Source organism: Falco biarmicus, chromosome 4 (assembly GCF_023638135.1).
Source record: "Falco biarmicus isolate bFalBia1 chromosome 4, bFalBia1.pri, whole genome shotgun sequence".
In the NCBI taxonomy this organism is placed as follows: domain Eukaryota; kingdom Metazoa; phylum Chordata; class Aves; order Falconiformes; family Falconidae; genus Falco; species Falco biarmicus.
In genome coordinates this window covers 112,250,502-112,274,702 of record NC_079291.1, presented here as the reverse complement: position 1 = coordinate 112,274,702, position 24,201 = coordinate 112,250,502, and the positions used below count along the sequence as shown (strand labels likewise).

The 24,201-nt window shown below is 42.1% G+C and overlaps 1 protein-coding gene across 4 annotated transcripts in view; it reads left to right on the top strand.

Moving 5' to 3' along the window:
* The window catches only part of RAD54L2 (RAD54 like 2), a 74,450-nt gene that overhangs the window by 12,628 nt on the left and 37,621 nt on the right, over positions 1-24,201 (top strand). For all 4 annotated transcript variants that reach the window (XM_056334579.1, XM_056334580.1, XM_056334575.1 and 1 more), the window contains exon 2: positions 11,706-11,915. In XM_056334579.1, coding sequence (XP_056190554.1) covers positions 11,762-11,915 — 154 coding nt within the window. In that variant the 5' untranslated portion in view covers positions 11,706-11,761. The remainder of the gene's footprint in view (positions 1-11,705; positions 11,916-24,201) is intronic.

The following is a 24,201-nucleotide window of genomic DNA, read 5'->3' as shown; positions in this document are numbered from 1 at the left end:
TGTATATTCCTTCCTTAAAAAAAGTGCCAGGGTTATGGGGTGCACCTTGACAACTAAACACAAGCTTCTGGGCTTAGGAAATAAGAAAAGTCAGATTGTTTTTGCAGGGGATGTTGGGGTGTGGGAGATAGCAGGAACAGAGAATAAGAATATTTTCTTAAATCAAGAAGTTGCAGGAGAGGTGGCATCGGTTGGGTTTTAAGTTTCTTGTCTGTAGGTGTCAACAAATTGGGGGAAACAGGACCAAAAAATAAACCTTACAAATTCAGTGTCTTTCAATACTTAGTGTATGAAAGGTACCACAAGCTCAAAATGGGGTAAAGCAGTTGCCTTGAAAACTGCATGGCAAGTTGACTGTTGCATAGAATAGAGAAGATTTGGGGTTGAAGAAGTTAACTGCTTTTGAGATGAGATATTTGGGGAAAAGCTGTTACCCCAGCAGAGATTTTTTTTCTGATTTTTTTTCCCTCAATCCTGGGATGTGGTTGAGTTATCTCTGGAGGACAATTTCCTGGGGAAGCTGGTTTGGTTTTTTTTGGGGGGTGGGGGTGGAACTCTTAACTCTTGACAATGTGCAGTAAGATTTAACCTAGCTAGCATTTTTAAGTTTCTGTCTACTGCAACTTCACATCCTGTTTGCCAAGGAATGTGAGTAGCTGAAGTCTTTATTATGTGATCTGAATTTGTTTATTCTATAATGTCAATACTTAACTACTTGAGAGAAATAAGACCCAGATAATGAGTAGAGAACACTGAGGAAATGGGTGATCTGCTTAGTCATGCAGACTCTGTAAGAAAATGTTTTTTTCCTGACTGTCTTAAAAAAAAAAAATTGTTTAGAAGTGCCTTTTTCTTTCTCCTATACTTACCATAGCTCTCGTGAAAAACAAGAGAGGAGATCTTATATTTCAACTAAATTGATACTTCTGGTCAGTTAAATGCTTATTTTAAACAGCATGAGAACAGAGTTGTTAGCTGCTGCTGCTAGTATGGAACCCTTTTGTGTGTGGAGGAAAAAAATTGTATATACACACACACTTTTGTTGTGATGAGAAGGTGCATCCTCTAGAAAGTCTTTAACTTTTATCATTTGCCCCTTTCATTCCTAACAGAGAGAGAACTATGAATGAAGTTGAGTGACATTTTACAGCATTGCCAGTAAATCTGCTCTGGAAGTGCCATATAACTAGTTTTCTCTGTTAAAGAATACTTAATTGTACTTAAGAATTCCGATCAAAAGAAGAGTTATAGTTATTACTCAACTTTCTGAGTTCAGCCCAAATCAATAATGATCAAGAATTCCTACAATTAGATAAATGGATAGTTTCAGTAAAATGATTTGGTTAATCTTGATTCAAGACTAGTAATTCCATAATCCAACTAGTAATTCAAGAGAAGGGGAGGAAAAATAGAGATGGGACAAGAAATTCTGTTCCTGTTACATTTTGGGAGGTAGCAGCTGGGTGTAGGGATGTTGACTTCTTAGAGCATATGGTCCCCTTCACTTGGGATGGAAACGAGTTAGCAGGACGCTGGAAGAACTGGCTTGCCTGCAGTTCCTTCTGTATTTGCTTGCTGGGTATGGCTGCCAGTCAAGCAGCATTTGCAAATGCTAAATGAGCTTTGATAGAAAAAGTGGTCACTTGGGCAACGTAGTTGACTGTAACTTGCACTTAACTCTGAGAGGAAGAATACCTTAAAGGTTATTGTTTTTTGAAGATCACAGCTGAATGCTCTTTATTCTGCTTCTGAATCTTGGACATGTGATGTTTGGATTCTGCATGGGTATGAGTATCTGTACAGTATTGTCTGTTCAGTAAGAACAAGTACTACAAAAGACATTTCTAGCATTTATGGAAGTGAATTTGCACGTTTGGGAGATAATGACATTTTTATTCTTAAGAGTTGTGTCTAGTAGCCAGCAGCTACTCCTGTAGATGGCTGTTGTGGTGCTTATTCACCATACAGTGCTTTTTAATAATTTGCTAATATGTCCCTTTCAATTGCACCTTCCTGTTACTGCACTGGATATGTCTGTGCCCATTTGTAATGGTAGTTAACGTCCTGTTTAACGTACACTAGGACTGGAAGCTTGGGTGTGTTTACCAAAAGGGTACAATGACCTGCAGGATATATTACCTTTCTGTTAATATTTGCATATCTCCTTAGCCAGACTTGCATTTTGCTGCTTTTAAAGCTTTTTTGAAAGTAAGCCTAAGTATGTAGAGTCATATACTCCCAATTTTGTAAGCTAAAAATGTAGTGTGTATATCATGAGATCATAGCTCAGTTTCTTTTCAGAAATAATACTTCATATCTCTAATCAGAGTGGCTTTTGTGTATGCAGATGGTCCCCCAAACGGCATGTTGGATTGTTTGTACTGTTTGGTGAGGGGCAGTAAGCTGCATTCTTCTCCCTTGCAGGCCTGTCCAAACCATTGGGAGGTTTTGAGCCAGCAAAATGCAACCGAAGTGGTGCTTCTTACTAAGGATAAAACCACAGGAGGCTATTTCATCCAGTTGCTCTCCATGTGAGCTGCCTATAGTGTCAGTCTTAAGTGTTATCAAAACAAGTGTGTTTGAGATAGATAAGGATCAGGGTGTTTTATTTTGACTTGTTTACTGGGAAAGGCAAAGATCAACAGGTTTTGGTGACTTTGTTCTCAAAACCAACAGAAAAGGGGCCTTACAAGTAGCATTTAATGTAGGTTTTTCCGGCACTGTGCAAGTAGAATGTTCTGTTGGAGGGAATGACTCTGAAAGAAACCTATGTTTCTGACAGTTTTTAATCCTTTAATGGATTTTTAATCTACAATGGAATCCAATAAAAATTAGTTTAATGTCTGATTGCTTGACAGACTGGTGCAACTAGGGTCTAACATGCTAATTGTCATCCTCATACCATGTGAGTTCAAAACAGTTTATTTCCATTTCTTCCTACTTCAGGATTTTTTGGTTTTCTTCTTTCTTTTTCCAATTAGGTTTCTTTGGTGAGCTGTAGGTGGCATAAGTAATACTGTCTTGTCGCTAGTGTAATTAACATTGCTAGAGGTGGGTAAGGGAATAAAGAGGAACAAACCCATGTTGAATTCTTCCTTTTTCTAAAAACTGCATAAAGCAGAACCTCAGGTTTTATGTCCATTTCTGAAGAGGAGGAAAGAAGAGGCATTGAAACCACTCCCAGACATCTGCAGCTTTTTGTAGTGAAATGCAGACCCATGCCCAAAGGAAGAGTTTGAAGTTCTGTTTGCTTTGTGATCTGTTGATGAGTGTGCAATGTGACTCGCACCTGTCTCATAGGGGACGTTGGGTTGCCCTGGACCACTGCTGATGGGAAAGCTTGTTTCCTGAGCAGAGAACAATCAAAGGTGGTGAATCATTCCTCTGTAATGAAGTCTGCTTCTCTGGGAGGCAAAAAAAAGAGGAGTGTGTGGATGGGGCGATACTGAGAAAACAGGATAGATCAATTAGGCCTTTCAGCCTTGGGAAAACATGCAATTTTCATCATTCTGAAAGATAAAAGCATTGTTTATGAGCTATATCAGTCCGCTTCTGTGGGAGGTAAACCATAATGTTAGCGTATCTCAGTGACCAAAGCCATAGCTTGTCTTCATGGGGTGACAGTGGCTGATCTTTACTTGAGAGGGGATTAGCTCTTTGCCTTTTCGCTCCTCCCTGTTCCACTGCTTCTGTTTATGTAATTTATTCTTGATTTATTACATAACTTCTTCTCTGGCACCTGTGTGTAACAAGAGCTTAAACTCCTAGAGGGATCTTTCAGTTATCCGGATCTTCCTTGCTTGTGGGAATTGGCTCGTGTCATGACATAGTTTGGGTACTCACAAAGAGAAGGCTTGGCATACCTCTCCTGTGAGCTGACTTTTAAAATCTATCCTTTGGAATGTGAGAATGGTTATCATTAATGCAGGGTAGGCAAGTTTGCCCTAAATTAATCTCCAGTGTAAAATGTATTGAATATAATTTGGAGTCCTGATATGCTATGCCCTACTATCGAGTCTTCCCCATCATTTGAAATCTTTTTTCGGAATTTTAGTCCTCTCACAGGTACTGCTTGTTGTTCTATAGCTATAGCACTGTGAGCAAAACCTGTAAAGGCGCACTTGAAAGTGGCTTTTATGTTGAAATGCTGCTTGCTTTGAAAGTAGAAATGGTGATCAGGGAAGGGAAGTTTCCTTTTCTTAACATTTTCTGTAGCAGGGAAGGCAAGTGCCATTTATACAGAAGCTGCCAGAGCTAAAAACATCGATGGAGATTCTGTGAAGTAAGAGACAAAATTTTTGTTCATTTGTGATGGTGTTAATCCAGATGAATATCAGTAATTATGGGAAGCAAAACCAATCACATGCTTCTTACCTCAGCCTGAACTTTTTTACAAAACAGTACAAAACAAAACACTCTTCTAGATAGGGTTGTTCACTGGTGAGGAAGTTTTGAGTATTTCAAAGGAAAGAGTTGATTTATAGGAAGTCAATTTCTACTTTATTATGATTGTAAAAATTGCTTTTAAAAGCAGTGCAACATTGTTTAGGAAAATATATATGTAATGTAGGACGTTTGAACTTCAAGGTTTTGGCAGTGGGAGGGCTACAGCGGTGGCTTCTGTGAGAAGTTGCTAGAAGGTTCTTCCCCCATGTCCAATGGAGCCAATGCCAGCTGGCTCTGAGTCGGACCCGCTGCTAGCCGAGGCTGAGCCAGTCGGTGATGGTGGTAGTGCTGCTGGGATAGCATATTTGAGAAGGGGGGGGCAGAAGTATCTGCGCAGCAATTGTATGGAGCAGAGGAGCAGAGTGAGCACCTGAGAGAGCAACAGCTTTGCAGACACCAAGGTCTGTGAAGAAGGAGGGGGAGGAGGTGCTCCAGGCTCTGGGGCAGAGACTCCCCTTGCAGCCCATGGTGAAGGCCGTGGTGAGGCGGGCTGTCCCCCTCAGCCCGCGGAGGTTAACAGTGCAGCCGTTACCCACCTGGTGCCCATGCAGGACCCCACGCTGGAGCAGGTGGGTGCCTGGAGGAGGCTGTGACCCCGTGGGCAGCCTGCGCTGAAGCAGGTTCGCTGGCAGAACTTGTGACCCCATGGAGAATCCACGCTGGAGCAGTCTGTTCCCGAAGGACTGCACCCCGTGGAAGGGACCCACACTGGAGCAGTTCATGAAGAACTGCAGCCCGTGGGAAGGACTCCTATTGCAGGAGGTCATGGAGAACTGTCTCCCGTGGGAGGGACCCCGTGCTGGAGCAGGGGATGAGTGAGCAAGAAGGAGCGGCAGAAACTTGTGATAACCGACCGCAGCCCCCATTCCTCGTTCCTCTGTGCTGCTCGTGGGGAGGAGGTAGAGAAATCACGAGTGAAGTTGAGCCTGGGAAGAAGGGAGGGGTGCGGGGAAGGTGTTTTTAAGTTTTGGTTTTCAGTTCTTACTATCCTACTCCGATTTGAGTTGTAATAAACTGATTTCCTCGAGTTGAGTCTGTTTTGCCCCTCTCCTTATCTGGACCCATGAGCCTTTTGCTGTGTGTTCTCTGCCCTGTCTGGTCGAGGAGGGGAGTGATAGAGCGGCTTTGGTGGGCACCTGGTGTCCAGGCAGGGTCAACCCCCCCCCCACACGCATACACACACACAGAAATTGTTTGCCCATTTCTGCTGGCTTTGTCCAGAGGTAAAGAGCTTGTCAGTGCCTTCTGAAGTCCATGTAAGTGAGTGCTGACATCTTATGAAGAATATTCAGAGTTTTTTCTTTAAGGGCTGTAAAATGTTGACACTATTGGCAGTAGGGTGTACCTGCATCCTTTCTGAAATGCAGGGGAGAAAGGGCCCTGTGGCAGGAGGTTCCTGCAGAGTGGATGGATGATGCCGGTGTGTGCTGCTGCCACCAGTCCAGGTTGTGTAATCACTGCAGATGCTGCCATTGACTCGCACTAGCTCTTTTTGTTGGGGATCGAAGTGGGAGCCAGGCCTTATATAATGTGCATTGTCACAGTCTCTGTTCCAGCACTGTCATGTCAGCAGAGGGGAAGGATTAGCTCTCCCTTTTTTTTCTTTATGGGTTGGGTTTTAGTTTGTTTTTTTCCCTTCTTCTACCCTTTCTTGCAGCAGCTTTTGTTGTTTTTGTTGTCAGGGAACAACCAGTTTCAGGCTGTTTTTAGTATTGTGGTGCCTTTTAGGAAAGAGGTTGTTAGTCTAGAGAGAATAAAAGAGCAGGTCCTGCAACTCTCTCGAAACTGATCTATGGAAGTAGTTTTTAAAGCACTCTTAATTTTTTTTCTCTCAATTCCTGCTCCCCACAAATCACAGTGGGCTCCTTAATACTTGGGTGAGTAAAGAGTAGATGCCTTGTGCCTATGTTTATGTGGGGTGGGGAGAAGGGTCGCCCAGGGCAAGCGGATGCTCTCCAATTTTTGATTTTACAGGCTTCTGCTTTTCTGTTTAATACTCCTGTAGTAAACACATCACTTAGAGAGGGGATCAATGCCACTTAGCTGCATTGCGATTTGAACAGGAGGAAATGAAGGAGAAGAACTGTTTTCTTCCTTCCCAGCTAGCAGTGTGTGGCCACCAGTTATCTATGAGTCACAGCTAAAAAACTATTGCTCGAGTTTTAACAGTCTCAGACTGCAAAGGAAGAAGGGATTTAAATCACCAAGTAATCAATTAAGGATGGCTTTAAATGCAATTTGTGGGGGTTATCACTGGGGGAAATAAGTTCCTGTTGATCTTTCAGTAAACGTTTGCTTTGTTAAAAACATATAGGGGATCTGCTACATTAATACTGGACAGTAACACTGTTGACTTTTTCGAGAAATATTTATCCTTTTAAATGATTCCCCTCTCCCCCACCATTTTTTACATGACAATGTAAAATAGAGATGTTAATGTTACATAATGCAAATTAGAGAAATTCTAATGTTTGTTAGAATCAAAATATCCAAACCTACTGATCTCAGGTTTATTTCTTACCAGATTTTTAAATGGGACAGAAAAATACTCGTTGTTTTGCAATAACATTGCAAGTTATTACTTGCAAACTGTTAAAAGATTTTTTTTTTTTTATTGTACAGAGCCATTTAAGCTCATGACTTTAGTGATCCACCTGTATGCTTTGTAATGATTTTCCTTTAGTTACTGAAGGCTGCCTACAAGGTACCAGAACTGTGCTAGCAGCGGACTAGCAGTAAGATGAGATTTCTCCCAAGGAGCCAGCGGTTACCTTCGCACACGTTCAATTTGAAGTGTTTGTGTGTGAGCCGAGTGAGTAAGAGGAATCTTACAGCCCTCACCAATGAATAGTTTTGCTGCCAAACAAAAAAGATAAAGGAAATTATTATTGCCATAAAACATGACTGTATAGCAGAAACTGAAGAGCATTATCCAGCACTTTGAAATACCTGGTTTTATTAAACCATCTGTGCAGATCCTCCTGCGATTTGCCAGCATGCTTGATCCTGTTTCTGTGGCCAGGCACCACAATGACCAGTGTGAAGTCTTGGTTACAAAACAGGCTTTAAGGGGCAGATCTTGATTAGTCCCAGATATTGGGCTTGGCTGGAGGTTGGGGAGGTGATGGAATCCTCTTTACTATTCAGCACCGTAGTGGCATTAGTGTTAAACCCGCCCTTTCCGAAGGGATTTGTATGGGATGAGTGTGTACTCGGGAATGAGCATGTCCTGTGCCTAAACCACTTGTGTTGTAGCAGGCAAAAAGCTTCTGTAAAGCCCCTTTGGCTTCTGTGGCTTCTTGGAGGTACAGGGGAATCCTGCTCCTCCTTGCTGAGGTAGGGAAGGACTCCAGTATGCCCTGTTCTTCCATTTTACTTGTTTGTACTTATAATAATTAACTAAGTAATAGTTTAGGTTTTGTGGTGCTGACGAGTCCTCTGAGGAAAGTGGTGGTGTACAGAAATGGGCAAAGTCACCAGCCTCCATGATAGTTTCACTAATAGTTCGGTTCACGGTGAGCATGATCCTGCAGTGCAAAACTGTCACTTAAAAGGGAGAAAGTTCACTTTTGCATTTCTGTCTCAGCTTCCTACAGAAGAAGAAATGGTGATTTAAAACCTTTGCAGAGTGAAAGAAAAACGTGAGGACAATGGAAATGTGTCAAAATTTGCAAGCCCTTTAAGTACCCTTGTCCAGAACTAGGCCCCCTCTCTGTGCAGGCTGAGGAGGAGGTAGCCATCACCACACAGCAGGCAGTTATTATCAGAAATGTTCTGTCTTAAAAAAGCAAAGCCCAAAAACTTCAGAACTATGTTTATTTTTACGGAAAGACAGGACATAATACACGAGAGAGGCTGTCTTGGATGTTAATTTGATGCGCAGCCGATTGCAGGGTTTAACTTCCTGGGTAGGATAAACATGACAGCTCTTCTCTGAGTAAACCAAAGGAATTTTTCCAAATGTTTTCAAACAATACCCCACCTCATCTTCTCAGCGGCCTCGCCATGTGTTCAGCTGAGCGCTGTGCTGAACCTGTGTGTAGGTTTGGTTTGCATCTGGTGGTGCTGGTCACCCCCTCTGGGCACAGCGTTGCGGCGGGGCAGGAGGCTGGCACCTTGCTCTGATGGGGACAGCTGGGAAGCCCAGGCAGACGGTAACTTGCATTAGCTGAGGGTAATCTGTTCGTCTCTCGCCAAGTGCGCTTCCCACAGCGGGGAAGTGTTGACCGTGCCGCTCCTGTGCGAAGGCGAGGGACAGGGCAGGCTGGACGAGCCCAGCCAGGAGGCAGCAGCGGCAGCTACAGCGTGGCCCGGTTGTGTAATTCCCCTGGGTGGAAGGCGCCGAACTGGGTCAGAGCGGTGTGAGAAACGAGGGCACTTGACGGCTGCGTAACGCGCACCTGCCTGTCAGGCCGTGTCCCTGCTGCATCTCGGGGTGCCGGACCAGGGCTGACGCGGTGGAGAGTGGCTGTGGAGCTGCCGAAGCTGAGGAGGAGGGTGGGAAGGAGGAAGGCAGACAGCACCGTGACAATAGGCACAGAGGAGTTAACCGTCTTTGTTTCACCCAGCTTCTGCAAGATTTAATTAAGTCTTTTTGAAAGCTTCTGTATAATTCTCCTGCATATGGCTGCGGCTGCTGAACGGGTGTCAAGAGCTAGCTTATGAAGAACATGTACTTACTGCTAAACAAAAATAAAGCTTAGATTAGAGCCCTTTTGTACTCTAGTCTGAGAGATAGCTGCTCTCTACTGGGTTGGATTTTATTTATAGAAATACAAAGACCCGTATCCTTTCCTTTAAACAATTTCCAGAAAGTGTTTTGTGGTGTAGTTTTGTTTTGTTGGTTTTTTTTTAAGGTTCTGTAACGAATGATGAAACATGAGAGATGACACACAGGAGGATACTGATGGGAGAAACTGTATCATGTGTCATTCTTTGACCTGGAGCATTTAGTGGCATGACAGCACTTCTGCTTTTCCCATTTGTAGATGATAATTAATTCCTGCCATTTTAATAGTGATTGTATTTCTTCTTTATTTTAATTGGTGTTTTGGGGGGTTGATGCTTAATTTGCTGGGATAGTAAAAACACAGAAAATTTTTAATATGCTTCTGTTGAAACGATTTCCAGCAGATAGCATGCGAGGTGCCTTATAGCGCAGTATGGACAACGTGGAAATAAATAAATACACTTGAAATCCCAGGGGACCAGCAGAGACCCCCCCCAAAGGTAACACTGCTGACCATCTCCTCTGTGGAGTATAAGGAAGCAGGTGCAGCTTGACAGTTACTGGTTTGAGTACAACCTGTAAAGAGTAAAACAATGTATGTTTTCCTAGGGCTGATCATCAGCTGGAAGGGAACATTGTTGCCATTTAAAAGCAAAAATAACCTGCTGTTTTCAAATACACACAGGCTTCAGCACAGCATTTGATAGGAAAAACTTGTGGTAATAGATTGCTCTGTGTCGGCAGTCCTTGGCAAGGCACAGACCTGGGAGGTGAGCGACGCGGGCGCTGTGGTGCGTGGGGGTCAGTGGGCTGCATGGCTCTGTGCCTGCCCACCAGCAGGCCACAGAAGCTGAATGAATCTCCTTGGCTTTTGTAAACTGGCACAGTTCCACTTGAGCTAATTTAGATTTTGGCCTTTTCTACCATCTGCTTGACTAAGCCAACTTACTTTGTGTGACATGTGTAGTAGTGCAGGGACTTCAGTTGTCCCTGCCTGGTGGTAAAGTGCTGCTGGGACCTGGTGGTGAAAGGTTTCCTATACCAATACCAGTATCTGCAGAGCTTGTTCTTCCCTTGTGTTTATTTTCCTTTCAGACACTCTTCAATGTTATTGAGGAGCTGAGAGGGGCAAAGCAGGAACTGATGACTTCAGCTGGAATAATTCAGCATACTTGACAGTTAGGTTTTCAGTCCTGCTGCAAGGGTGTTGAGTTGTGTCTTTAACCTTCAAGTTCCTGAGCTCATCTAGTTACTGCTGAAGCACAGCTGAAAATGAAATATTTCTGTTTCTTCAAGTGTTTGTAGATATGTGTGCTGCCTTATCTGTTTAGAAGTTTGTTGGGGTTTTTTGTAAATAGCTGATTAATTCTCAAGCATCTTATAGTTTACACTGGAAATGTCTTGTAAGTAGGGGGCAGTGGAAAATGAGTGATGAGGAAACGTTTCCCTTGTCTGTCTTTGAAGCTTTCTGGGGAATATGTGGATAGCAATTCTTCTGAGGCTTGATTTTTTTGAACACATACTTTGCTTTATGTTCCTTGAGATCAAGACACCTCCTTTATTTTCCATTGTTGGTTGTGTTTCTTTTTCATCCATCTTAAACAGCTCCTTTGTGGTAATTAGTTGTGTATGGAAGAGGAGTACCCAGGAGTACCCATCACTGTCCATGACCTGAACAGATAAACATGTGACTTTGTGATTGCCTTGGCCCTCTTTTTAGGCTTTATTGTTGTTTTGTACCATGATTTCTGCTGTGGTGCGCTGGAGCAGCGTAACAGAGGGGTTACACACAGCCAGCTCCGGTTCTTGTCCTTTAGAGGAAGGAAATGCAATTCTCCGATCCAGCCTTCCTTTGTGTTTAATTTTCTTCTTACCTTGCTTTAGAAAGGGATGTACAGCTTTTAAAAACTGGATCTTTGTAGTCTTCTGACCATACTGTTACAATGGTAAGGCTGTCTCTGTTCTGTTGGTTGGAACAGAGACTTCAGACAGGCTGTGACAAGCAGCTGGGTGACCTTTGCAGCAGGTACAGCCAAGTCAAGAGGGTGGTTCTGTCTGCGACCCACAGTGCCCATATTGCGATGCATATGGGATCAGGGTAACAGGTATCCATACGGGATTCTGACACTGATCCTTTTTTCTATGTTTCATGTTTGGATGGTAGTGTTCTGAAATTGTTCATGTAATTAATTTAGTTTTGCATCTTTGTATAATCAGACATTGATACAAGAATTCCTTCTGCTGTTTACATGTCAAGGATACCAAGAAAGAGGTGGGGTTTTGAGTGTTTAGTTAATATATTGGTTCTGATAGTGATTCTACAATGCTGGGCCTACATCATTATGAGACATTGCTTATGGCATCCGTTTTCTACACAGGATTTTGGGCACAGTCTGATATAATTATTATTTAAAAGACTGATGGCAGGTTTGTGTTTTTATGTGCAGTAATCCTGCTGTGATTTTGAGCCTTGAGGCTCAAAGGTTGGGATTTACTGGGCTCATTACGTACCTCTTTTATTTCCTCGCAGGGCTGCCTCACGGTAGAACATGAGCAGGTAATGCACGAGGAGCACCACTGGGAATCATGTCAGACGAGTCAATCTCAGGGAGTGATCCGGACCTGGACCCGGACTTGGAGCAGGAGGATATGGAAGAGGAGGAGGAGGAGGAAGATGAGGAGGAGGCGATGGAGGAGGACAATGATGGGGATGACGAGGAGGACTTACTTGATGAGAGTGGTAAGTGAACGGGGTTGTAAATCTGCATACATTTGTTATACAAAACTGGTGTTACTAATTTTGGTGAGTGGCACCTTGGTAGATTGCATAAGGGTTAGGATTTGTCCAGTGCTTGGAAGAGAGAAGTACTTATGTAGGTGTTTAGTTTAAATAGGGATTTAATGTAGGTTAAATTTGGACTCCTGACCAAAAAAAAATTTCCATCATGAAAACAAGCCACAAGCATAAATTGTAAGTAGGATAAAATTTCTAAAATAGCTACAGATACTGGGGAAGCGATTATATAAAGTAGTAAATAAATTAATTTAAAATTACTTGTATTATTAAATGGATCCAGTGAAATTAAATATATTTACATTACTCACCCATAGGTAGGTAAACAATTTAATGGATGCTGTTGGCAATTATTGCTCACCTACAATAATCATCTTTAACAACCGGAGAATGTTCTTTTCTGACAGCATACAAGTTGGGCTTCTTTTGGTTTGTTTGTTTTACAGTACGAAAGGAGGCAGTGCTGAGTAAGTTAGTTGTCACCTTCTATCCTCACCGAGTTACAGCTGACCCATGCTCCTCTTCAGTTAGGACGAGTATAGCTGTTTGTGGACTTGTGCTGTGTAGGTTATGTTTAAGCAAGATGAGGTAACAGTTCTGGTTCATAGCACAATCCTAGAAGTGTGTTTGTTGGTCCAGCAGAAGGGCTGATGTTCCAAGATGGGAGACGGGAATGCATTGCTCAGGTGGGAATTCCCCATGCTGTATTTGCCACCAGACCTCCTGTATCATAAAACTACAGCCCGAGCCTAAGGGAATGCTGCATTTGATTCCTTTAAAATTATGATTTTTTTTAATAATTTAAAAGGATGTGCAGGGTTTTGGATGCACCTACTTAAACCTACTGAGAATAGTCTTCCTTTCCTTGGCATAGAATGTGTTAAAGACAGATACTTCTCTTTTCTAGTTATGAAAGTGTTGTTGGTTTCAAAGTATGTTGTTGCCCTCAAGTGTTTGGTTTGCTTTTTTTTTTATATTCTTTCAACCACGTGCTACCTGAAGATGCTTTTTGATTTTAAAAAGCTTATAAAATGTTTACACAAATGAATTTCATTCCACTGCTTTTATTCATGTGATGGCTTTTTCTATTGAGAAAGTAGGGAAACAGAAGTGTTAGGTAAGAAAAGGAGAATTCCCGGGAGGTAAGAGTTGTAGGGCCACAGGTTACTTTGTCTCAAAGAGACTGGTGGTGACCTTGTCACTTTGTTCATGGGAACCTGCACCCAGCAAGCAATAGGAAGCATGACGTTGTAGCCAAATTTTTATTAACAGAGAGGAGTGGCTGTATGTCATGTCCAAGCGGGTCATTCCCCTTGGTTATTTAATCATAGACCTGTGTTACTGTGGCTGAATATTCATAATTATTCTTAAGGATTATTCTTTCCAAAGCAAACAAAATTAATGTAGATGTATCAGGACATCGCTAACTGTTAACGACAGCTGTTTATCTTCCTTTTAAAACTACAAACATGCTTATGCTTTATAATTCTTTAGTGACTAATTTAAAAATAAATTTTAACAAATGTAGGAAATAATGAGGAACAGTAAAAAAACAATGTACACGGAACATAAAATGTTTTTATGGTTGTTCATTTGGTACAGGAAAAACTCTCTCATGTGCAATCTGAGAAAAGCTAGATCGCCTCTGAGGTTTCAGATCGTTTCAGCTTTAATTCTATCTGCCAGAATATCAAGATGCTTCTGTGCAATTATTGTGTTCTGTGGGGGTGTCCATTTTGCTTTTCCTGATATCTCTTCACAGCTACATACTGCCTCAGAAATTTCATTTGACACTTACTGACATTATTTGACTATTACCTTAGATCTAATATAAAAAAAAACCCCAGTCCTCTGCTATTTGACCACTGAAATATAGCTAACTTCAGAATGAAGAGGATCATTTTAATTTTCCCATCTGATGTTTATAGTCCTGTCTCTTTGCTGATGACCCTTGTTCATAAAAATCATCTTGGGAACAGACAGTTATTTTTATTCACAAGAGGGAAGGAAGTGCTCTAATGTTTATACGATGAAGCTTTTTAAAAGCTTAATTTTAATGATTTCTGTTAAAACTCCCTGTTCCCAGCTGTGCTGTTCTCCTCCCCTCCTGGTATTGTGGTTGTTCTGTAGATGTTCCACTGGGGATCATGGGGGCACCCTTCCTTCGTGGATGGGCTCTTGCATATCTCTAGCACTACAAGACTTAGAAGATTACTAATCTTTCACAGTTCTTTCCTTGGAAGAGTGAGAGGCTGCATATATGTTTTCTCCATACTGATTGCTTGTTTTAAGTAACAGTGATAATAACTATAAAACTAAAATTTGTACTGCTTGCTTGCAGAATAGTGGCTTTGGTTTAGGAGCATAGGTTTTCAACATTTTGGTGGTGACTCAAATTACTTAAGAACCTTCCATGTTCATGTAATGTTGTCGGATGATATAGTCTCAGACTTGTGCAAAACATGTCACTGCTGTTTAACCTGGTTTTATCTCTTTGATGTATGTTGTGTGTGCAATTAATACCTGTGCTGGCTTCAGTTTCAGAATTTTCTTCAAGTTCTTTTTACATTCTGGTAATTAAGAGTGCTATCATCAGGTTTGGTGCAGTTTTTCTCATTTCTGCTCAAAGTTTTGTTTGAGTTTAGAGAGTCTAGAGTTTACTTGAGTTTGGACTTTTACGGTACAAACTTTCACTCTTGATGAAAGCAGTTCTTAAACCTTCTCCCTCTGTCTTCAAGGAAGAAAAAGAGTACAGAAGTCTAGTTTTCCAAATATATCTGAATAAGTGAGAGTTAATAACCATTTAGCTTATATCCTTTATATGTTTCTTAAGTGGGGGTCAGTTAATGAATCTTATCATGTGTAGGAGCTCTTATAGCTTTAGTCTTTTTTTCTAGAGCACTTCTTCCAGGACATACCTACCCTGACACGTATAACCCCTTCCCAGTGGCTGCCAGGCTGAACACCCATCCTTAGCAGCATGCTTCAGTCCTAGCTGGGGGCTTCCACTTTTCCAGCCTTGTCATCCCTGCCCGCTGCATCTGTTTTCTCATCACTTGTGGGAAGCAGCACTTGTTTTATCATGTTTGATTTTGTGATACCAGTGCATGACTGCTAAGAACTTTTTTGTTGACTCCCTAAATCCTTTTCACTAGAAATGTGATGTACTGATGACTGTAGAGATAAAGGGCTGTTTCAAGTCCTGCACTTTTTCTCTGATCCTGGTGGTTGCTCAGGGCTGTGTAGAACTCCATAGGAATAAAAGCTAATTTGAGCAAAGAGAACAAACCTCCAGTATGGATTTTACAGATAATTTCAAATGCAGGGACTGCTCATACCTCAGAGCTTTCCTGAGGAAAGCTGTTGAGTGTTTGAACAAATCCTGCTGTAGTGCTCTGGTTTTCCACTTTCTGAATGTCTTTGGATAATTCTGATTGAAGTCTCTGCAATTCATTCTCTTACTCATAAATGTTGCTGAAATTCCACTATTAATAGTGATGGCAAGTTGCTTGCTTTCTTACCTCTGAGTATATGGGTTAAACACTTCTTTTTTTAAGTGCAGTTCAGGGGTAAAAGTGTAAAGAGCTGGTGGTTTCAGTTCTCTGAAAGATGCCTTAATGGGCACAGGCATTGAGACACTGTTCTTGAAGGCTGCTAGTTGTGTTTGCCTTACAGGATGTGTGGTACAGCAGACAGGGATTGGAATCAGTACTTCTGGGGTGTCTGCAATGGACCATTTTCCAGTACCGTGGTAGTACTGCAATTCTTAATATGCAGATACACCAGACAACACCAAATAATAGTGTATTAGATACTACTATTGTGATATGACAGTCTCCACGCAATTGGTCTTGTCTTCTGCCCTGTGTTGTCCACTTTGCCTGTTTTCTCCATTCTTATCCCTTTCTTCCCACAGGGCTGGGGGGCGTGCTAGATCCATGACATCTCTATTTGGTGGAGAACAGAAGATGGAGGCAGTTTGTGTTCCCTCTTCCCACCTCAGGCTCACACTGTTCCTGCTCCCTGACAAAGTGCTGGAGCAAAACAAAACTGCTTTGTGTGGGGTTTCTGTGGGTATGGACCATTAAAGAGGAGTGAATGAGAAGCACAGTTGTGTTGGTGGCACAGAATTGCAAGTCCCAGGAGAGCAGAGGACACACAGGTGTCCTGCCTGTGCTCTTTCGCACTGCACCTTGTTAGTAGCGTGGAGGGACCAGGGCCAAGTCTTAGAACCTGTGTAAGACTGGCAGAGGGGGTTGGTAAGGGGAGAGGTATCTTTTTCCTCACCCTAGCCTCTTAGACAGGGATAAGCACAGTCTTATGACATTTGATAGTATCATGACAGATTCAAGCAGTTATCTCTTGTTTCTGGAGCATGATCCAGAGTGTATTTCAATGGCTGCTTTTTGTTTGAACTTGAGTGTGCCACTTGGTACTCACAGTTTCAGGTTTCCCAAGATACCAAGGCAGGAGTATTTGACAGCCACTTCGATTCACGTTTGAAAAGATCTTTGCTTTCCTTGAACTCTTGCTAGAGGAAAGCCTGTTTATGTAAAGGGGTGCTGTTAGAACAGCTTTATGTACCATTTTCACTTGGTGGTTGGGGAAAGAAATGTGGCATGAAATTATAGCAAGAATGGATTTTATTTAATGTGATGTTCCTTTGTGGCTCTTTGTGGGTCAGCATCATGCTGCATGCAGCAAGGGGTGCAATTACATTGAAAGTGAAATCAATTTGTAGCTGCCTGAATAATTTCCTTGTCTAATCTGATGGGAAAAATCAGTAGTTAACTCCATACTTACTAGGAAGTTCATTAGCACCTGGAGTTATTTCAAAACAATTTCCAAAATCATTTCAGCTTTAAGTCATGTGGAGTGTGAGTTATTTAATTAATTTTTTTGAATGATACATGATTGTATCCTTAAGGTGCAGGGAGCTGCTGCTCATTTTGGGAGATTGTGTTATTCATGTGCTTCCCACCCCAAAGTCATTCCATCTTTTCTTCTCCCAACAAGGTGTTGGAACAAAAAAACCTGTGGTGTGTGTTGGAGTCCCTAGCTGGATGTGTGGGGTTGGGAATAAAGCAAATTTCTGTCCTTACAAGGGAAGAGAGGAAAGTCTTTGGTATAAATCTGTTCATTTAGCAGGCTCCTCCTGCTCATATAGAGTTTTTTACTTTTCATCTGAAGTTATTCTTATAAATTAGGTCATGTTATACTCACCTGTATGAAACTGAGAGGCAGAAGAAGAATGTGGAGACGGTCTTCTGAATGATACCTTTCTAAATGATACCCTATTCTATATAATTTTATATCTGAATTTAGAAAAGCCCGTACTGCTGGAGGAGAAAAGAAGGAAAGAAAAAAAAAAAAAAAAGGGGGTGGAGGTGTGGAAGCTAGTGTTAGAAAGTAATTTACTTGCACTTTTTACTTTACTTGGATGGTCTTGCTTGTGTTGGTAAATGGAAGTTAGTTCCAGCAACATGAAGTCTTTTTACCTTCTACTTTTGACCAGCCTGCACATCATTTTCTCTTAGGGAGGACAACTTAAAACCAGTGTTTCCTGTCTACTAGAAAATGAAATGCATTCCTTCAGAAGAGAAGGAGAAAATACATACTTATTTCTTTAATCTCTCAATTCCTTTTAGAAAGTGTCTTTTTCACAGCTGCATCTTCAGGTGGTATCAAGGGTAGATGGGCGTCCCAAGGTTGAGGCAGCCTTAGAGACTATAGCTGCTCTTTGAGGAACCCTTTAATGAGATGCTTCCATCTGCTGCAGTACGTGGGCACAGTGGACTTCATTGCTTTCTGCCTCAGACTGGTGATATATGTGCTCTGACTCTTGTCCTCATTGTTTCCGGAGGCTGGTGGCAGGGACTAATGAAAGGCACAGGCCTGTCCGGAGTAGAGGAGGCTTGTTTTGTTGATTGAAAGTGGGTAAGTCAGAATAAAAGATGTGCAAAGAAACAAAAGTCAGGACTTTCCTAAACCTAGAAAAGCACTGAAGGCAATAGTAAGGGTTGCTTTGATTTTAAACTCTGCTGTATTCTGTGTGTACATATGCAAGCGTGGTGGGTGCCAATAATTAATAAGCCTATAATTTAACCTGCAAGTTACTGTTGGCAGAGCGCAAGTGGAGGCAAGAGTGGTGATTGACATCTTTCCATTTTTTCCTTCTTGATAGACTTTCCTATCTTGATTCTTTTTTTTTGGTTACTTGTGGCTGGATGCAGCTCCCTCTGGAGTCCACCAGTACTATTTCTAAGGAAGCTAGAAGCATGGGTCCTGGGGGGAGCAACCTCTTCTCGACAGTAAGTTTGTTGCCTCCGCAATGGCCCTGATCTTTGTAAGCCTGCAAAGTCAAACCTGAATTTCCATGTAGCTCAGTGCACTTTCATGTTCTTAAACAACCATGTAGATTCTAATGCTTGTAGTGATTTTTCATAGACTGTCTTCCAAGCAAATAATTTGTGCAAAGAGGATGGCACGTGTGATGGTATAAAGGTACAAAAGTAATCACTTCATATGAAAGAATTTACTGGTAAATTATTATCCTGCTTATTGGCATGTTTAAACTTTATGGAATTGTTATAGGAAACTGCATTTCCTTAGATGCAGTTACCTTAGGTCCATTACCTTGGATTAGAGTGTTTAAATATGCTTTATCATGTGGGTGTAGACTGTGGGACTCAAGTCAGCTGGTTGTGGATAACTCAGGAAACGTGCATCAGATCTGCAGATGCTGGATGCATTTCTCAGGTGACTTGCTATAACTAAGAAATTGAAGGGGTTTTATTCTTTTCTCGGCTCCTGAAAGAGATAAGAGCATCTCCAAAATTGCTTTGTATCTGTTAAGCACACTCTGTCCAGCTCCTCAAGTCTTACATTCCTGGCTTGTGTTAGTTTACCAAGACCCAGAAGGTTAGGAGCTGGCTGTCTCCTATGTTTTCACAATCCAGTTGATAAAATACAAAAGAAATAGTATCAAAGGTGAAAAGAGAGTGGATATTGGCATTTGCAGTTTTAGCAATCCTGGTTACTTAGTAATGCAGAAAAGTTACATTGCGATGGCCCTGAAGAGGGTTTGTGTCTCCTTTAGGCAAAAGCCCCACTGATTACTCTGGGAACTTTGCTGCGTTACAGGAGGCTGAATATTTTACCCATTATTTTTACTCTGGCAGTTTCCCTGTAGTACAGTCTGTCTTTCAGAACAACTGGTTTTTCTGTGTGCACTCTGAGGGGCTTGGACCTGCCCAGCTTGCAAGTGTTTGTGTACCCAGCGTGGTGTGTGAGAGCTGCTAATGCCCATGCAGACCCCGTGGCAGGCACCCAGCTCTCTTGAAGTGGATTTACCGGACTCACTAAATGGTGACATTAAAAAAAAAATAAAAATCCTCTTGGGTGCTTTTGCTGGGAACTGCCTGTACTGTACGCTTGGTTAACTCCCTTTCTGCTGAAGCTGAAGCTGCAAATTGCCTTGCCGGGCATTATATTTGTGTTGGGGCAGTTTTGGCTGTCGGGGCGTGATAGAGGCAGGTGGAGCCTTTGTCTGCCCGCTGTGTGCCCACAAACCCGGGAGGAACAGGGAAGGTAAGAGGAACGGAGAGGAGTGTGGGGAGGAGTGGCGCCTGGGGTTTGTGGAGATTTTATTGACTGATTCCAGCATTTTAACTAACCCTGTGAACTAGGTTATTCTCAGCAGGGTGAGGTGTGGCTTGATGGCTGCTGTGGGAAGGAAGGATGAGATCCTGACAGTGCTGTCCCCCCAGCCCCCTTCGCAGGGAATTACAGACTGACGATGTTGCAGGTCAGTCGCTGAGCCTGTCGCCGTCTGCCTGCTCTGCCTGAAAATGTGTACACTTTCTTGTCTCCTCTGCTTATCCTAAGCAGGGGGAAGCTCTGGATGAAAATGTTCCTCTGCCTGCCTCCCAGGCTCTCTGACAGTGGCTTCCCTTTCAAGAGGGTGGCACAAAGTCTGGCATAGTCTAAGCGTTATATAACCTGGAGTAATGACTTGCTTTACTTCTTTAAAAGGAGGTGATGACGATAGAGCTCTCCTTCCTTCAGACCCTCTGCCTGGGCACAGGGACTGGCTGATCTTGTGAAATGATGTGTTATAACTAGCTGTGCTGTTCTTCCCCCTCTTTTCTTCCTCCTTCCCTTTGATCTATTACGTATGATGGAATACAAAATAGAAATCCTTCTATGTGGTTCATGAACAGCCCACATCCATGGCTCTGCATTTTCTATATATATGTATATGGATTTTTTCAAATGTGGTTGGTTTTTTTTTTAACCTGTAGCTACACATGCTCTTTTCTTAAAGCTGCTACAAACGTGAGAGTAACATGAATGCATGGGGAGCAGGGCCAATGAGAGCGCGGTTATTAGCTGAACAAAGAATTGCTCCAAGTCTTTTGTGGAGAGAATTATCTTGTTTCTTCCGGCTTTTCTGATGGGCTTTGCAGGATATGAGCATTGTGCTTTATTGGCCCCAAACTTGCTTTCCTCTTTTCACAAAGCAGCCAGAGAATCTCTAACAAAGGGCAGTCACTTCTTTTGTGTCTGGTACCTTTTTCCCCATGTACATTTCCAGTAGTCAGCTTTGTACCACACCTAGTCAGTGCTAATAGATACCATACTCCATCATCTGCAGCTTCTGAAACCATGATGAAATCACAAGGAAACTAATTAGCAAATTTGTAATGTGGTATTTTCCTTCTTGACTTTGCCAAGGTCACCTTATAAGTGTGATGAAGCCAAAGTGAAAATCCTCTGCTTTACATGTTAGGGAGTGCTCCTATTATTTTCAAGTGTACTGTGTGAAATATTTCTCTGTTTGGCATTTGAATTTAAACTATGCATGGGGTCCTTATTTTCATTTTTCCTTAATTTATCTGGTATTTTGCTGGTTTTGATGACTGGTTAAATAAAATGTGCATGTAGCAGCTGTATGTTGTACGTTTTTTTGCCAGGAAACAGCAGCAAGTTTGGAAGGAGGGGGAACTTTTAATTGAATTAAAAGTGTTCTTCAGGTTTTAAAACTCAGTATCATATCACAGTTATTTGCTTTATTTGTTGTTTTAATTTCATGCTTAGGCTTTGCAGAAAACTGCATCTTTCAGGAGCATCTGGCCTGTTATATGGATCAAGGGTTTTTTATGCAATACCCATATTTTTTTTATTTTAATAACAGTAGTTTGTACTACAGATGTTGAAAATGTCTTGTTCACATTTTCTTCAACATGCAGTTCACTGACTCAGTCTCAAAAAATTCTAAGTAGGAGTCAGAAGACATTATTTTCACTTGCAAATATGCAAATAGGAACGAGACAGGAGAAAGCTACAAGATAAAATCTTTTTGGGCTAGGTGAACAGAAACTTCTAGTTTAAATCTCTGTCAAAACAAATTTTGCAATTAAAACATCTGTAGGTAATCTTCATCTATGTAAAATATTTAAATACTTGAACTATTAGAAGCAATTTTAAAATGGCACTTTTGTGTACTCTTAGCTTGTGATTTGTGTCAAATTTGCACTTAGATGAAAACTGGAATCTACAAAATCACTCTTCTGTGTTGCACAAATACATTGTGTCATCTTCAGCAACAGAAGTGCAGCAAGATGTAGCAAGAGATGAGGATCAGTTTCTTGAATGTAACTGGGAATGTAACTAAATGGATTTACCTTTGATTAAGATAACTATAAATATCTGTGATATAAATCCTTTGACTTAAAAGTCATTACAACTTATTTAATAACAATATATTGTTATTTTTTTTATTTCATTCATTGATGAAATAAAATAAAAAACACATTTAAACAACCTTTGAAAGCCTGGGGCTGAAGTCTGAAGCAATGTGTCTTTTGCCACAGTGACAGTCTGAGCAGAATTTGCAGAAGGCGCTGTTTCATCACCACCTGTATTTTCTGTGATTAGAGTTCTGTTACATTATGTACATCTTCCCTTAGTTGTGATTTAGATGAGTGTGGGGAAAAAAATAAACCGAGATTTATATGAATACAAATAAAGTGAGAAAAAACAGATTGATCAAATGGTATCCTTACGGTTCAGTCCAAAACTCACTAAAGTAAATGGAAGGACTCCTCTGGTTTTCCATGCTTACTTTAGATCTTACTCAAAAAGAGTTTGTATTTACAATGCAGTGTTTAAAAAGCAAATGATTCTCAAAACCCAGCAATACTCAGTTGCCAACAAATAGTGTTGTGTAGTTAGAGTTTGATTCTGTTTGAACTGGTTTAGGTTGCTAAACACCACCTTATACCATAACCAACTCAATCTGATATTCTTGTGTGTTTTCCATGTTGGTAAAATAACATGGAGAACCAACACAGAAAACAGGACAGGGAAAGTGGCCTTGATATTTGTATGTGCTACTAGCAGCTGATAATCAAGAGTGAAATTAGGCTGTCAAGCCTAGTTTGTGTTTAATAATTTACAAACAATTCAAATTTGTAGGCGGTTTCTCTACTTGTTGGAGATCAGTGGGGTGTGCAGAAGCAGCTGGTGGATATGGAGCGTGTGAGGAAGCTGTGGGGTGGGGAAGGGACTGCACAGCCAGTGTGGAGCAGCTGAGGATGTGCAAGGAAGCTCTCTTCTGTTCTTCAGGGTGGCAGCGAAGGTGAACAGCACATGAGGCAGTCATTGCAGAGAAGAGAACCACCCTGGTGTGCAGGGGCCAAGAGCATGGTGGCACGTCATGGATCCAGTGCTTCTCACCCATGCTGCACTTGGTGGGCTCAGATCAGGTCAGTGTTGAGCAGTCCCGGAGCTGCTCGGCCTGCAGCACAGGGGAACAGTGGTTTGAGAAAACCAGGGTCAAGGTGGGGAACAGGCTGGGGATGGGGAATGAGCTGCTCCAGCTTGAAAGGATGGGGAAGGAGAGTCACTTGTGATATGTTTTGGGACGTTTTGTTGAAACTTCTTAGTTGAACTGAGTGTAGGTTGATTTCCCCACACCCCCGCCAGCACTCCGTCTCCAATACTCTCTGCTATACAGAGGAGCTAGTGTGCGGAAAAACTTTACAACTGACCTTCTTGTGTGTGCAGGCAGGTTTAGGTGTGAGCTTTAACCCTTATGAATTCGCAGTGCTCAGCGATGCTGACATTGCTGCTGAAAAGACTTTTCAGTTGAACGAAAACCATGTTCTGAAGGGCCTTTATCTTGGTATTCTATGAAAATACAAACTTTATAGCGATTTTTCTTTTAACAGGGGAGTCTCCTGTGCTGTTAGCAAGGGAATCTCTCAAGTGACAACAGTTTCTTGAGGAGCCTCTTCTGATGTATAGCACAGTCGTACAATTGTAAAGAGCCTGTGGTTTAAGCGTGAGGTAGGTGAGGCATGACAGCTAGGTAAGATTTCAGACCCTGTAGGGGGAGAACATTACTCCTTACTGGCAAGGCTGCCCTCACAGAAAAGTCATTCAGTAAATGGGCTTATCTGTAACAAGATTACCTTCCATGAGGAGATCATTTTATAAACTGACTGTTTCTGGCAGATCTAATTCTTGGCTGTGTGAATACGTATTTATCATGGCTAGCAGTGATGGCCTCACCAGTAGGCTGCTGTGAGCAGAGAAGCTAGAAAAATCCATTTCCATTTTGCATACTAAAGTGAAGAAGGAATTTCCCTTTCTGTTGCTGCATGTGGAAGGACAGGTATAGGTTGCCTGTTTCCCCCAGTGTATTGAACTTCCATTTTCCTCGTGCTTGATTGCTGTAATAAGCATGTGTCATGGTTTAACCCCTGCTGGCAACTGAGCCCCACACAGCTGCTCGCTCACTCCCCCCACAGTGGGATGGGGGAGAGAATAGGAAGAGTAAAAGTGAGAAAACTTGTGGGTTGAGATGAAGACAGTTTAATAGGTAAAGCAAAAGCTGTGTGCGCAAGCGAAGCAAAATAAGGAATTCATTCACTGCTTCCCATCGGCAGGTGGGTGTTCAGCCGTCCCCAGGAAAACAGGGCTCCATCACACATAATGATTACTTGGGAAGACAAACACTATTGCTCCAAACATCCCGCTTTCCTCCTCCTTCCCCGAGCTTTATATGCTGAGCATGATGTCCTGTGGTATGAAATATCCCTTGGGTCAGTTGGGCTCTGCTATCCCAGCTGGGTTCCCTCTCTACTACTTGTGCCCCCCCCCAGCCTGCTGGCGGGTGGGGTGGGGAGCAGAAAAGGCCTTGGCTCTGTGTAAGCACTGCTTAGCA